General features: G+C 35.0%; 3 protein-coding genes and 2 non-coding genes across 5 annotated transcripts; 4 read left to right on the top strand and 1 right to left on the bottom strand.

Moving 5' to 3' along the window:
• The first annotated feature begins 403 nt into the window (after positions 1–403).
• On the top strand, positions 404–483 carry TRNAL-UAG (transfer RNA leucine (anticodon UAG)). The gene has a single exon. It is a non-coding gene; the product is annotated as a tRNA-Leu (tRNA).
• A 173-nt stretch (positions 484–656) lies between these two features.
• LOC140977281 (uncharacterized) lies at positions 657–3,212 on the top strand. The gene is made up of 5 exons (XM_073441968.1): positions 657–946; positions 1,724–1,962; positions 2,083–2,195; positions 2,535–2,675; positions 2,761–3,212. The coding sequence occupies exons 1-5, from the start codon at positions 718–720 to the stop codon at positions 3,011–3,013; spliced, it is 975 nt and encodes a 324-aa protein (XP_073298069.1). The 5' UTR covers positions 657–717; the 3' UTR covers positions 3,014–3,212.
• Positions 3,213–3,601: 389 nt separating this feature from the next.
• On the top strand, positions 3,602–5,866 carry LOC140977280 (small ribosomal subunit protein uS11x). The gene is made up of 6 exons (XM_073441967.1): positions 3,602–3,806; positions 4,447–4,566; positions 4,648–4,693; positions 5,153–5,238; positions 5,318–5,447; positions 5,617–5,866. The coding sequence occupies exons 1-6, from the start codon at positions 3,804–3,806 to the stop codon at positions 5,682–5,684; spliced, it is 453 nt and encodes a 150-aa protein (XP_073298068.1). The 5' UTR covers positions 3,602–3,803; the 3' UTR covers positions 5,685–5,866.
• Positions 5,867–6,011: 145 nt separating this feature from the next.
• LOC140977909 (small nucleolar RNA snoR99) lies at positions 6,012–6,112 on the top strand. Its single transcript, XR_012175475.1, has one exon. It is a non-coding gene; the product is annotated as a small nucleolar RNA snoR99 (small nucleolar RNA).
• Positions 6,113–6,233: 121 nt separating this feature from the next.
• LOC140977279 (kinesin-like protein KIN-5C) lies at positions 6,234–12,471 on the bottom strand. Its single transcript, XM_073441966.1, has 23 exons — positions 12,380–12,471; positions 12,139–12,268; positions 11,704–11,862; positions 11,242–11,591; positions 11,018–11,156; positions 10,815–10,912; positions 10,563–10,719; positions 10,080–10,149; positions 9,895–9,971; positions 9,672–9,725; positions 9,499–9,579; positions 9,315–9,426; positions 9,153–9,239; positions 8,893–9,068; positions 8,520–8,681; positions 8,323–8,430; positions 8,073–8,231; positions 7,911–7,994; positions 7,628–7,833; positions 7,403–7,504; positions 7,204–7,313; positions 6,902–7,053; positions 6,234–6,636 (listed from the first exon to the last, which is right to left on the bottom strand). The coding sequence occupies exons 1-23, from the start codon at positions 12,436–12,438 to the stop codon at positions 6,439–6,441; spliced, it is 3,030 nt and encodes a 1,009-aa protein (XP_073298067.1). The 5' UTR covers positions 12,439–12,471; the 3' UTR covers positions 6,234–6,438.
• Positions 12,472–14,865: the final 2,394 nt, after the last annotated feature.

Genomic DNA, 14,865 nt, shown 5'->3' with positions numbered 1-14,865 from the left:
TTTGGGCTCACAATCATATTATTTTTTATGTTGTGCTTGAAATAATATAAGAATTAAGGTGGTATCAGTCTCCAGTTCCAAGAATATGTAGTATGGATATATGTTATCTTAGCTACTTCATTGATGTTCTTTTGTCAATTCATCTCGTTTGACACTCAAATGATAAATAGAATTAACATGTGAAGTATAATTGCATTGGCATATCTTTCCAATTAAATTTTCTTCTTTCATATATCATTTTTCTTATTTTAAAAAATATGTATATTATCATATGCGGTTATTTTGCCGAAAATTCATATAATTAGAGAATAAAAATAATTAATAGAGGAGTCAATTGCTGATAATATAGTGTACAGATTATTAAATGTATTATAATTATTTATCAGCAATAAATGAACAAGAAGACAGTTTGGCCGAGTGGTCTAAGGCGCCAGATTTAGGCTCTGGTCCGAAAGGGCGTGGGTTCAAATCCCACAGCTGTCATATTCTCACTCTCTACAATTTTATTTATTTGATTATTTTTTAAAAAAATTAATTTATATTTTCTATCTTCCAATCACGGGATGATACATAAAAATGTCCCTATTGTTTATACATTTTCCCATGTTTGTCCCTAAAATCTTTTTGTGTGCCATTTATATCCCTCATCAATGTATCGTCTCTCAAATCACCAATTCACCGTTAATTCCAAAATCCAGCGTAATTAGTGAGTGAAAAATGTCGAGAAGAAACGTTTTGACTCGCCTTGTTCACCGGGTGATGGCCGCTCCGGCACCGGCCCTCCACCACTGTACTCGAAGAATTCAAACCCTAGCCTTTGAAGAGATCAAAGCCTCCCCGGAAAAACCACACCAATACACGGCGATGATACTTCACGGTCTCCTCGGATCCGCTCGAAACTGGCGTTCTTTCTCACGCTCCCTTGCTGCATCCCTATCCCCCGCCCGTATGTCATATTTTACCTTTCATATTCATGCAATTCTAGAAATTGTTTTCTCTTGTTTGTATCACCTCAAACTTACAAACACAGACTGATGACTCGAAACAGAAATGTTCTTAAGCGTTGCTGTAAGAACTAAATTAGTTCCTGCACATATATGTAATGTAGAATTTTATAGCCAAAGGTTAGGGGTATGATGCCTTTGCCTACTATGCTGCTCAAGCATTTGAATCATTGTTTCTTATCATTTATTGTGATATAAATTTTAGGATAGCTTAGTACCAAAATGATTGGGATGCACTTGTGCTATTCTGACGAGACATGTGAGTTGCTCACTAAAACAATCGGAACCAATCTGTATGACTACAAGTTCGCACAATTGAATACACAGCTGAATGCTTTCTCAGGTCTTTCTCATTTCCGAAAGACAATAGAATCGGGAGGAGACAATTAATCAATGACTTTTGACGTGTTGTTAGCAGGGTCAATTCAATCATTATTTGTGCGAGCCAGTGTAAATAATAAATGCACTTAAAAGATAATCTGAGGGTTTTTGGCATGTCTTCACTCTGACTACATTTTCCATTCAAACAGATCTCAACGATGTATCATGAATTGATGAAGATCTCACTTTTGAATGTATTGGTTGTGTTTATTATACTTGTCGATACTTTATGCATTACTTGACTGTGATGTAAGTTTTGGAGTATGTGCATAACCCAAGGACAAGGGACATAGCTCACATTCTCAGATATGATTGATCATTTAGTCTGATATGAACAGAGTGGAGGATGGTGCTTGTGGATTTGAGGAACCATGGGAAGTCAGCTGAACTAGATGGGTTTTTGCCCCCCCACAATTTGGAAAATGCAGCAAAAGATCTGGCCAATTTGGTAAGATCTCAGGGCTGGGATTGGCCCGATGTTGTTGTGGGTCATTCAATGGGTGGAAAGGTTGCTTTGCAGTTTGCTCAAAGTTGTGCAAATGGGGATTATGGGGACATTGATGGCTTGCCCAGACAGGTAATTCCTTCTACGGAAAAAAACACTTTTTCATGCTTATGATCTCTATGAAATCTTGATATTCTGGATAGCTTTGGATTTTGTGTTGGCTAACTGATGTGTGAAACTTTTGCAGAACAGCTGTGGGTACTAGACTCTGTCCCTGGTCAAGTAAGCCGAGACAACAGTGACGGTGAGGTGGAGAAAGTATTGCGAACTTTGCAGAGTTTGCCTTCAACTTTGCCCTCTAGGAAGTAATGTCTCTTTCCTTTCATATTTTCTATCCAGAAGCACTATCTTTTTTTGGGCGTCCAGTCGAAATACAGTGGGAAAAGTTGTTGGGTTTTTGCACATACTCTTTATTTTATGCTTTTAACTGGCAATTCTGTGGGGGTTGCAGGCAAACATTAAATTTTTCATGATTGAGAAGGCGATTTGTTTTAGTTTTTCTTTCTGTATGCGAGGAAGGATGGTTGAGTTGGCGTTACTAATATCTCACTTCTATCAAATAATTTCTTGAATATTTTTTAATGATCTATATATTTTCCCCCATGTGCTTATTGTCATGAAATTGGTTGTGTTCCTGGTTTAAGGTGGCTGGTAGATCACATGCTTCAGCTTGGGTTTTCGAATTCGTTATCACAATGGATTGGTAGCAACCTTAAAACATCAGGAAAAGAAGTGACTTGGGCTTTCAATCTAGAAGGAGCTGCCCAGATGTTTCATTCTTACGGGTATAGAATCACACTCGAGTCTTGGTGAATATCATTAACTAATTTAATGTTAACACAAAACGTGCATTTTCCATGTATGATGTAGAGAAATGGATTACTGGCCCCTATTGGAGAACACACCCAAAGGCATGGAAATAGCCATTGTGCGTGCAGAGAAGAGCGACAGATGGAATGCAGACGTAATAAAGCAACTAAATAACATTTCTTCTAAAAGAGTCGACGAAACAGAAGGGAAAGTCTCGTTTCATGTTCTTCCTAATGCAGGCCATTGGGTTCATGTTGATAATGCCAAAGGGCTTCTTGAGATTATTGCCCCCAAAGTTGCATCATTGGTTTAGCCACCTCCTCGTTTTCAGAGTTCAGTAGCCGGTTCAAGAAATAACCCTCGTTTTTATTATTATTAAATTTCACAATTTTTTTTATTATCTCGGAGTGTGTTGAGTGACATTTTTTAACGTTTATACGTGAACAATACATGTTATAGCGTGTTGAATATCATTTAAAATAAGAAATATTTGACAATACCTATTTTATACCAAATTATTATAGACTCGATGGATTTTACAATTGGTTCACATTTTACCTTCGGTAATTGAATGCTTTCTCAAGTGTTTTAGATTTAAGAAGCTTATTGGATATTTCGTTGTGTTATATTTGAAATAACCATGTGAATATTATTACAACAAGTCTGAAATAATTACATTGGAAACAAAAACAGTGCACTATGTGACTCATGTCACCGACACATAAAATAGTTTCTCTAGCCAAATCATTTGATCCTAAATTATAATTGCAAATACTAAATGATAAAATTGTAAATTTTACAAATAATAGTTAAAGACTATCACGTTTCAAATTTTTATAGCACAAATGGAATTGCGAATTATGTTAATCTAAATTTAGAGTAACAAAGAGGATATATTTTGTTCGAATTTTAGTTTAGGTAGATTTGGCAATTCAAAGAAAGACGGGGGGTTATTTACGGTACACCGCATTTATCTCTGGTTCCAAACCCTAAATATAAAGATCGAATCACTAAGTCGCTCAAATCTCTTGCCATTAGGGTTTTTCAAAGAGAAAATCAGAAGCAGCGTAGCTACATTATCCTCTCCCATCAGTGCTGCAGCAATGGTAGGCTCCCCTTTCATCCAAACAACACACACAAGAACACCTGTTCATTATTAATACAGTATTTTTTTGGTCTATAAAGATTTTCGGTGCTGTTTTTTTTTTTGTGCATATTTGATTGCCGAGTGCGTATATCGTCGTCGAACCGGTCTTATTTGATTTTTTGGATTTACGATACTTAAATTTTTAAAAGATTATTTAATTGTATCTCAACGTAGAAATTTCTGCCATATAGTTCTTGGATTGATAATAAATTAATTAAGTTGCAAAAATTCTCTTTCGATGGCTTGGATTGTAGTCTATCGAAGATGGATGTTTTTTGTGAAAGTATTCAGAAAATTTCTTCTTCGGTATTGTATTTATCCCGTGGATTGATTTATGGAACTTAATCTTCTTCAATTATTTATTCACCTGATGAACTTTAGTTGACAGTTGAATTTACTGGTAGTAATTGCTGTCAAAATGGCTATTATAAAAATATGTTCTCGTCTTTTAGGTATATTATGTTTTGAGGTTTGATTTTTTCTCTTGGTATGAGAAAACTTTGTTTTTCATTTAGTGATCTTCTGCTAATATCTTGAATCTGCTTATTTATTTTACAATTACTGCATTTAATTTACAATCTTCACTTTGGGTTTGACAGTCGAAAAGAAGGACCAGAGAGCCCAAAGAGGAGAATGTAACTCTTGGACCTGCCACCAGGGATGGAGAAATAGTGTTTGGCGTGGCACACATCTTTGCCTCATTCAATGATACCTTCATTGTGAGTATATTGGTAAACTGCTATTGTATGTATTTTTTGTTGTTTTGGATGGTTTTACTTGATTGATGTTTTTGCTTGCAGCACGTGACTGATTTATCTGGAAGGGAAACCTTGGTTCGTATCACGGGTAACAGTCAGCTTTTTGTTTTTTCGCTTTTTTTGCCTTTTATTGTATTTTTTCCTCCAAATTGTTTCTACATTATCGGACTCAATCACTATTAAATTTTATAACCTTATTTCTGTTAATTGGTTTCCATTCAATATAATACTTCTAAATGTACCTTTGGTGATCACGTTTCTGTTTACTAGAGTAAATGTGATACAATGTATTTTTGTAATACAATTCATTCAATATCAGTGCTTTGCACTCGGTGTCTGTTTTACACTCGAGGTCTGTGTAATGAAACAATTGTTATTACTTATTAGTAGCATTTTAGTAAAACTTCATTATTTAAGTTGAAGAGTATGATATTTTCTATTTTATACTGGAAAATGATTTCATGCGCAGCCACTTTTATAAATCATTGATGAACTTAGTTTCTGGTGCACTTTCATTCGATATTTGTCCAAATTTACAATGTTACAGGTGGTATGAAGGTGAAGGCTGATAGGGATGAGTCCTCTCCTTATGCAGCCATGCTTGCAGCACAAGATGTTTCTCAGCGATGCAAGGTTTTAGAATCTTCTATCATTGTTGTGTTATTCTAGTTCATACCTGTCATTGTCAGTTACTAATGCTTGCAATCCCCAGGAACTGGGAATCAATGCTCTTCATATTAAGCTTCGTGCCACTGGAGGCAACAAGACTAAGACTCCTGGTCCTGGTGCTCAATCTGCTCTTAGAGCCCTTGCTCGCTCTGGCATGAAGATTGGTCGGATAGGTAATATTATTTCCTGATATTCATTATTCATTAAAGACCCGGTTCTTTTTTGCATTTTAGAGTTTGATTTCTTCATAGCTCATACCTATGTTCAATTGTTCTTTCTTTTCCTTCTTCCATCTTATATCAGTTGAATTGTATGTTTTTGCTTCTTTTTTATTTATTTCAGAGGATGTGACTCCAATTCCCACCGACAGCACCCGAAGAAAGGGTGGTAGAAGAGGAAGGAGGCTTTAATATGTCATCTGTCGCCACACTTGCTTGCTGATATTTTGAGATATTTTTGTTAAATTGCAAGTTTCGATCTTTCTTATGTAGTAGTTTGAACAAGAATTATTTCAACGGTTTACCCTATGAAACTTTGAGAACCGATGTCATCCGTGTTTGACTGTTTGTTTCCTTTCACCGATGATTTTTTATTTGTTTGTCATTATTCTGGTTTTAGATGCATGACAATGTTGCAACGGTTAGCGAAACTAAGTTGTCATCTTACGCCATTAGCAACATCTTTACATAATTTCTTGAATTATGGGAATGTTAATGTTTGCCTCTGTTGCCTGCAAAATGCTAAAGAGGGTATAATACTTCCCTATATCAATTGCCATTCTTCAACTTTGTCAGCTGCTGTACATTTTTTGCAGTTGATTTTCATAGCTGGTACATACTATTTTTGCCTTTCATTGTTGTAAGTTTGCCTTAAGAAAATTTAATTATTTTACAAATATTTTATTTACTTCATTGATAAAAAATTTTTTTACTTTTTTTGTCATCTAATTATCTCTGCTTTTCAAAGAGGGGCATCTATCTCCCAAAATGTAAACAGCAATTTTGCACACCTATCGTTACAAATTCACCTGTTGGATTTACACACCTATAAACCAACCTCGAATTCCAATATATATCAATTTCATACGTCGGGTGGGATGCATGTTTGAAGAATACAAATACAAAGGGATAAGAAAACATCGGGCTACAACATTGATTGCAATTACTAGTTAATCTGCGAAAGAGGGGCTCGAGGAATCAGAGATGGCTTTATTTCCTTTACTTGAAATGATTCTGATGAATTGTTTTCCCGAAATTCTTCTTGAAGAACTTCCATTGGCATTGCTCGAAGGGCCTCGATGGTGCCCTGGCTGGGAATGTTAGACTCACACCGAATTGGGGTCGTCCCTGTCGGCTCATAATCCTAGCATCAGAAAATAAATTGAATACTTTGCACAGGGATAAAACTAATAATTGAAAATACTTAAGTATTACAGTAACTACGTTAATCAATTGCTAGATAAAAGAGTTCTAGCTGGTACATTTTTATGTCGACTGATAATATTCTGGACTGATGTATTGATGTGATCGTAAACACATTATATGTTATGTGACATCAATGTATATATGTTGGGAACATGTAACATTTCACCAACAGTTTCTAACATCCGAGTCAGAATAGAACATACCATATATTTTTGCCTGAAAGTATCAACGGCCTGATGTTCGATAGATGCTGACTGCTGGGAATGATCTCTCTGAAGGTTGTCAAGTGTTTCTGAATGAGCTTTAGAATTAGTCAGAATTTCAGAAACAGACGTTCTCTCCTGCTCTGATAAACCTGGAATTAAATGAAATACGGCTAAAAATAAGACAAAAGCATCCCGATTTGCACAATATTTCAACATGTCTGGATCACCCTGGTCATGTGAACCTTCAACACGAATGGGAGTAATCAAAACAGAAACTTGCTGAAGCAAGTACAACTAACCATCAAAATACTGTATTATATCTTCGCTATTTGTTTTGATATCTTCCTCAACAGTAATTATTGCAGCTTCTATTTCATCATTATGTCGTTCATTACCCTCGCATATGTTCCTGAAACATGAGTTCTTAAAATGTAAAACAAGTATTTTAGCTTTGATCACTCCTAGGAAAAAAAGCATTCGTCAGTGAACTGAACAAACCTAACGTTTCCCGCGATTGCTAAGGCATGTTGGCTTCCCATATCACTTAATGATTCTTGTGTTTTTTGCCACCGTTTCAAAGCATCGTCAGCATTGTTGAAGCTGAAAATTCAGGGGAAACAAATTCAAGAGACTAAAAATCAAGAGTAAAGATGCAAATAATGCTCGAAGTGGAGCAGCGCACATTGACACACTAAAAATAACCGCATTAAAAGTTTTTCTGACCATTTCTGTAGAAGTAACTCCATACGACAATGCTTAGCTGCAGAAAAGTCAGCATTGTCCTTAAAGTTAGTCTCTGCTTGTGTAAAAGAATCCTGCCATTTCCTTTTTAAATCTGTTGTAATGCCATCCATTGTTGAAACATGGCCTTCTAAGAACATCTTGTTTCCAATTACAGTTTCTTTTATATCACCAAGCCTCGCATCCACCTATCAGAGACCCATTAAGGTGTTTACATAGACTATCAAAGAGAAAAAAACAAATAATGTAGCATCTAAGAGCAAACCATCTCTTTCTGACGACGCATGCAATCAGAAACAAGAGTAGTCACATCAGCGATAAGCTTCTCTGCAACTGATCTTGATTGATCCTGCAAACACAACAAAATTGCCATGTAAATCTAAAATAAATAATAGTTTGAAATTGACATAGATTTTGATTTGTAAACCTCGTAGGACTTGTGAAATTCAGCAATACACTTGGTTTGAATTTCATCAACTTGAGTTACATGACGTTGAAGTGCTTTTGATTCTTCTGAAAGCTTATCAATGAATGCATTAAGGGATCCTGATGTCTCCATCAATTGCCCTACACTGGCATTAAATCTCTGCAAAAATTACAAGTAATAACATATATTGATAAGGTTGAACCAAGAAGAAATTAAAAATTGACTCGAAAGATTCAATAAATATGCAAACCTGCCGTAGCTCACTTGCCAAATTAGCCATTTCCCCCTGATGGTTAGACAGAGTTTCTTGAAGATCATTGAAAATTGAATTCACTTCTACAGCCTCTGTAGCTAAAAACTATATTAAGGATTCCAATAAAGAGGGTGAGTGACAACTACACAAGGTAACATTACAGTTATTAACCCAGTACAAACAAAAGTTCTTACTTCTTGACAAGACTTATAATTAGAAAATGCCAAAACCGAAAGTTCCTCCAAAGCAGCATTTGAACCAGCTTTGTGTAGCCGGACAACTTCTTGTACAGCCTCAAAATGTGATGAATACAAAGCCTTCGAGACACTAACTTTATTTTTTAACTCTTTGGAAGCCTATGACAAAAAATTTTGTAGAATAGATATTCTCAAGCCTTTGATAAAACTGGAAAACTAAAATGCTACTCATCAAAATAATTTCAGGCACAACACGCTCGAAACTTGAAATAAAGATATTTCGAAGATCCCAGAAGTTAACCATATAAAAATGACAATAATGTAAAGATAAGTAAAAAATTAAAAACAAAATCAAAGATGGCTTTACGACCTTGTCATGTATTTCAAGAAAGGAAATACAGAGATTGTCAACAAGTTGAAGGTGTTGATTTTGTTGAGAAAAAGATGCAGCCAGCAAGTTGCCAAGAGTCTCAAGTTGCTTGGCAAGTTCAGCTTGAAAACTATTCACAATAGACCTGTTATATGAATTCAATTCGTCCTCTCTGGCTGTGAAAGTAAATTTAGAAGTAATGAGTTGCGCCCTTCAAGGTTAATTGTGTTGAAAATATTAAATGACAAAAAACTACCAACCAATTTTGAGGAAAAGCGAGGAGTTATCCTTGTGTGATTTTTCCAAGTCAGCACGCAAAACACATGCTTGATGAGCCAGCTCATTTTCTGTTTCCACTCCAACAAAATTTACATATCTCCAGAAAGGTAAAAAAATCTAGTACTATAGAAATGATAAAATACCAGATTTTTTTTGTTCTAATATGATGAAGTCTCTCTCCTTAAGAGAATAATGGCATCGACGTAACTCATCCTCAGTGCTTTCCAACAATATGCTAGTATGGTTCAAATCTTTCTGCAAACAACTCCGAGTAAGAAGCTGCGAATTAAATCATTATGATTACGCCATACATGGAAGATAACTTACCTGTGTCACCTCAAGTTTGTTGCCCAAATAAGAGCATTGTTTGACCTGAGCATTATATTTGCAATGTAATTCCTCAATTTGCTGTGTAAAATGACCAAACAGATTCAGCACACTTTCATAGGAATGCCTACAATTTACTTTTTTTTTTTGTATAGAGCCTCTCTCAAGCTGACCTTCTGTTGATTTTCGATTGTTGATCCCAATTGTTCGATCTGATCAGCCATAACCTAAATGGAGTAATTCATTAAGATAATAGGTTTTAGATAATAAAAAACAACGCATCTAAAAGCATGCCATCACAACTCTTAGTCCTGTGAAGAAGATATATGACATATGAGAGCCAGAGTTTAGAAATCAGCATTAGATCACAGCATTTAATATGCGACAGTACAGTACCTTTCTCTCACTCTCCTCCTGATAATATCGCTCCTTAGGAATGTAGACTCCATTTTTCTCTCTTGCAGCATAAACCTCTACACAGAAAGAAAACGAGGCACAGGGTAAAAATGCAAGAAACTCAACTTTTGAAGGCCTATTGATAAGTCGAGATATACATCCCATCATAACAACAAAACCTTTACCTCCCTTAAGCCGCTCAATTTCACCATATAGATCTTTAATCAGAGTTGATTTCATCATCTTCTGATTCACCTACAAGTTCAAAGAAAATATCTTAAAAATTGAACATTTCAAAACTGCTTATGTTTTAGAAACCAATGCACAGATGAAAGACCACCATTTGAATTAATATTTACATTCATGAGATCGCTAAATAGATTCATTGACAGTTTGACACTAACTATATCATGAATCAAAACAAGAAAATAAGGTAGAACTCGAAATTCAAAACTCATTCAAATCGATAGGCACCGTTCGTTAATTAATTAGCATAAATGATGGTGATATCTGACAAGAAAATAAAAGAGCGAAAGATGGATTTCAAGAAAATATCTTCGCTCAAAAAACAGATGCAAGAACATAATATTTCCATGAAAGTTGCATGAAGAAATCAAATTTAAGGAAACATTTAACAACGAATAAATATGTAAAAGCTTCAATAAAACCTCTGGTTTATTCTTTATATTCTTAGCCCTATGAGCATAATCTAAAGTGCTAAGGGTCTCCTCAAGACAATGAACTGCAGGTGACACTGTGGCAATGATGCAGGTCTTGGTTCTTCCTCCCAAGGAATCACGAAGTAATCGTGTGAGCTTGCTGTCCCTATCAAAGGAGTTAGTAGAGATGGTCAAGAGATAAATGCTGCTCAACCAAAGATATTTAAAGGAAAGAATAAATTTAATAACTCGAAGTTTAACCTGTATGGAATATGTCCAAGATGCTCGACGAGTGCATTTATTACTCTTCCTAATGTAAGCAAACTTTTATTTATTTCTCCTGCTTCTCTTGCCCTACCCTGCACATATTCTAAAGATATTAGGCTTTAGGATAATTCAAAATTTCAATGAGAAAGACAACTTTCAAAATAAGGAAACCCACTTTATGCAGAAGCCAAACTTACCTCCCTGGCACCAGAACGAGAGATGTTCTCTGAACCAGCTAAATCAACCAGATTCAACTTGCCACATTTAATCAATTCTTCACCTTCTGGTGTAGCTTCCTTTATATGTATTGTTATGGAAAACAGAGAATGCGATCGACTGAAATTAAAAGGAATTGTAATAATATCTTTTTGAGAGTCTCGGAACACTATCACACAACTAGAAGCAGAGAAATAACAAGAACCTTGATTGCTTATTCAGTAAGGTTTCAGCAGTTCTGCGTTTAGCAGATCCCCGTTCAAGTAAAGTGAAAATCTCAGATGCACTAGCTACAATTTCCTCTTCCAGTCCTCTGACAAGAACACCACCTTTCCCATCTTCCATGAGTGGCAATAGCTTTTTCTGCTTGTCCTCCATGGTAACTCTAGACATGTCTTCTGGCGCTAACAAGTCAGTTATTTCTTCATTATACAGCTCCAAGAAAGTAACTTTCACACTGTATTCTGCGTTTTGACTCTCTAAGGTGTCAAATATTTGTTTTACTGCTCGCGGTATAACTCCTGCTTCTGGAGGCAATTCTCCATTTGGACCACTCTGCAATATTAAGCAATAATGTAAGTTAAATCCAAGGCTAGTCCTTGTGGTGCAATAAAACACAATATTGATCTGTAGAATTAGAATAATAAAATAATAACAAACTAAGTACCTTTGACCTCTTACATTCACCCTCCATCGTATAAGTTTTTCCCGTGCCAGTCTGTCCGTAGGCAAAGATGGTACAATTAAACCCTTCCAAAACCTCATTAACTATGGGAACAACTGCTTGTTGATAAAGATCACTTTGTTGGGCATTAGGACCGAAGACCTGAACAACAAAGATTAGTTAAGTGCATCTTATAAAGCGCTTATTTGAGCATGTTATAATTTTGTGCAGTAACATTCAAAACTCTACGTAGTGTATTTACTTGACAACAGTTTCTATACCCACACACAGCACAGTTTTCAATGCAGACACAAGAAGTGTAAATTACCTTTACTGCAAAAATACAGCGAGTTTATGAATTTGAACAACCCATATTAAGATAATTGTTTAAATAATCACTGAGAAGAAACTCCATAACAAGAAACTAAACACAATCACCTTGTCAAAAGTAAAAACCCGATCCAAGTGTTTTCCTGCGATATTCTGCGAAACGGAGACCTCTCTTAAGAACTCATTGCAAGTCACCACCTGCGGCGCATTATTCCGCAACTCGTCCTCGCTGAAAGGCCTATTACATACACACAAAAAAACCAACAAGAATCTAACATTAATACACAAAACACCAATAAATTTTTAAAAAAAAAACAAAAACTCTTGCATCAAATCAATAACGCATTACCTGCACCGAAGCAGCACCTGAACATTTACGCTCTTTTCTTTCTCATGACGATTCGACATCCTTGAGCGTGTGTCAGTGAAGTTTGTGTTAGAATCAATCCTCAGATCTCACTCTCGGTCCGTGAGGGAAAGAAGAGGAGCGGGATGGATTGGGGAATGAAATTTGAAATTTTGAGGAGCCGTTTCGGAGCGCCAGCTGTTTATATTTGACCCGACGATGAAATTTGGATCTTCAATGGATTGATTTATTCGAGAATTCCATGGGCTTGTTTAATCTACCTGGATTTGTTCGGACACTAAGTGGGCCGTGTTGGCCCAAACCAATATAATTTATTTGCCCAAATTTCAAACAAAAACTTAAATTCTTCTTCTTTTTTCCTTTTTTTAAAACTCAAAACTTCATGAAATGTATTACTCTTCGATTAAAAAAATAGCAAATAATTTAGATTTTTAATTGAAATAAGATAAAATTAAAGTTATAGTTTCATCATAATGATTTATTAATTTGATTCAAAATTATAACTTTGGATTTATTTTTAATTTACATTAGTGTACCGAACAATATTTTTATAGTTTATTTGGTTTATATTTAAATGAAGATCAAAATATAATTATAAGAAATAGTGAGAAAATATATTGTAATTTGTATACATAAATTAAAAAATAGAAAGGAAAAAAAGAAAAAACACTCAATTAAGAATTGAACTTTCAACTGAATGTTTAAAAAATAAAGACTCTATCTGCTAAGCTACATATAACTTGCATTAAATTTTTAACATTTTATTAATATTTATAAGTCTAAAAATATATCATAACACCAAAAGTTAGTTATTCTAGGTGTCTCAAACTTAATAATATAATAATTAGTAAAAGATGCACACGCGTTACGTGTGTTATTATTATTTTTAATTTGATCAAATATTACTAAATAATTAACACGGAATTATTTTCGATTTAGAAGAGTTATTCGATTTAAAATGGAAGTTTGTTTAGATTTATTTCTATGTAAAATATGGAGTGATTTGATGAGGTTTTTAGTATGGTAAGAAAGATAATTATGGAATTAAATATTTTGATGTCCTTTTAAATAGTTACTCTAAGGGTCTCAAACTTAATAATATAGTATATATATTATAGATGACTTGTCTTGAATTTTTAACACTTTATTAATATATATAAGTATCAAAACAGACCATAACACCAAAAGTTAGTTACTCTAAGTATCTCAAATTTAATAATATATAATAATAACTAGTAAAAGATGTACATGTATTGCATGTATTATTATTATTTTTTATTTGATCAAATAATACGAAACAGTTAACACGAAATTATTTTATATTTAGAAGAGTTGTTCGATTTAAAAAGAAAGTTTTCTTTAGATTTTTTTAGTGTAAAATATGGAATGACTTGATGATGTTTTAGTAGGATAATTATGAAATTAAATATTTTGGTGTCCTCTAATGTAGTTACTCTAAGTGTCTCAAATTTAATAATATAGTATAGAATAGTACATATAATAATATAGATGCATGCTATTATTCTCATTCCGAGTACATTGATTTTCAAAATATCTATTTTTTCTACATCAGAATCCAAGACATATCTAGTATTTCATGAGACCTTTAATTTGATGAAATGAGATGATATTTACTTTTAGCACCTCCCAATTTTCATATTCCATCTCTCTAGTTCAAAGAGTACCACGATTTATCCCATGCGTACGTTAGGTGTTTTAAATTTATAGAATATAAACTAAATAATAAAATAATAATTCGGTTTTGGGTTTTTACACATTTACCCGTATATTTAATGTATTTGACACCTACCTCGGTTAGGCAACAGTGCCCATGAATATATAAAGAATATCATGGAGTTGAAAATGGTAGAACTTGTACATGCATATATAAAATACATGTCTATTATATATATAAATATAATATTTTGATCTGATGCATAACCATTGTGAATACTTAATGCAAGCAACAATGAATTGACACTCACCTATTGGATGTGTAATTTTTCTATGTTTCAACATGATACCCCCGGAACGGAGAGAGGTCCGGCCCACTCTCGGTAGCCCAAAAAGAGAGAGCCCACAAGGGTATTCGGAAAGCCTCGGAAGGTCATCTTCGTGACAGAGCCCATCAAGAGGTCACCTCATTCACATGAAGACGGTGGGAGGTCATCCGGGAGGTCATCCAGACCGACCTCCCGGATTCACATTCTCGTCGATCAGTGAGATGGCCGACCTCCACCGCCGACCTCCAAGAACGAAGCCGAGCCGACCTCCCATAGGGTGCTTTCACGACGATTGGGAATGCTTTGGCCGACCTCCCACGCCGAGCTCCAATGCCGAGCTCCCAAGAGTCCCGAGCCGGCCTCCCGTGTAGTGTGATCGTGCCGAGTTGACATGTTGTGGCCGACCTCCCGAGCCGATCTCCCAGGGACTAAGATGATAGGCGGACTCATGACTATGATAACTCT

Source organism: Primulina huaijiensis, chromosome 5 (assembly GCF_012295235.1).
Source record: "Primulina huaijiensis isolate GDHJ02 chromosome 5, ASM1229523v2, whole genome shotgun sequence".
NCBI classification, from domain to species: Eukaryota; Viridiplantae; Streptophyta; class Magnoliopsida; order Lamiales; family Gesneriaceae; genus Primulina; species Primulina huaijiensis.
The sequence above is the reverse complement of the archived record's forward strand: the minus strand, read 5'-3'. Positions and strand labels throughout refer to the sequence as shown.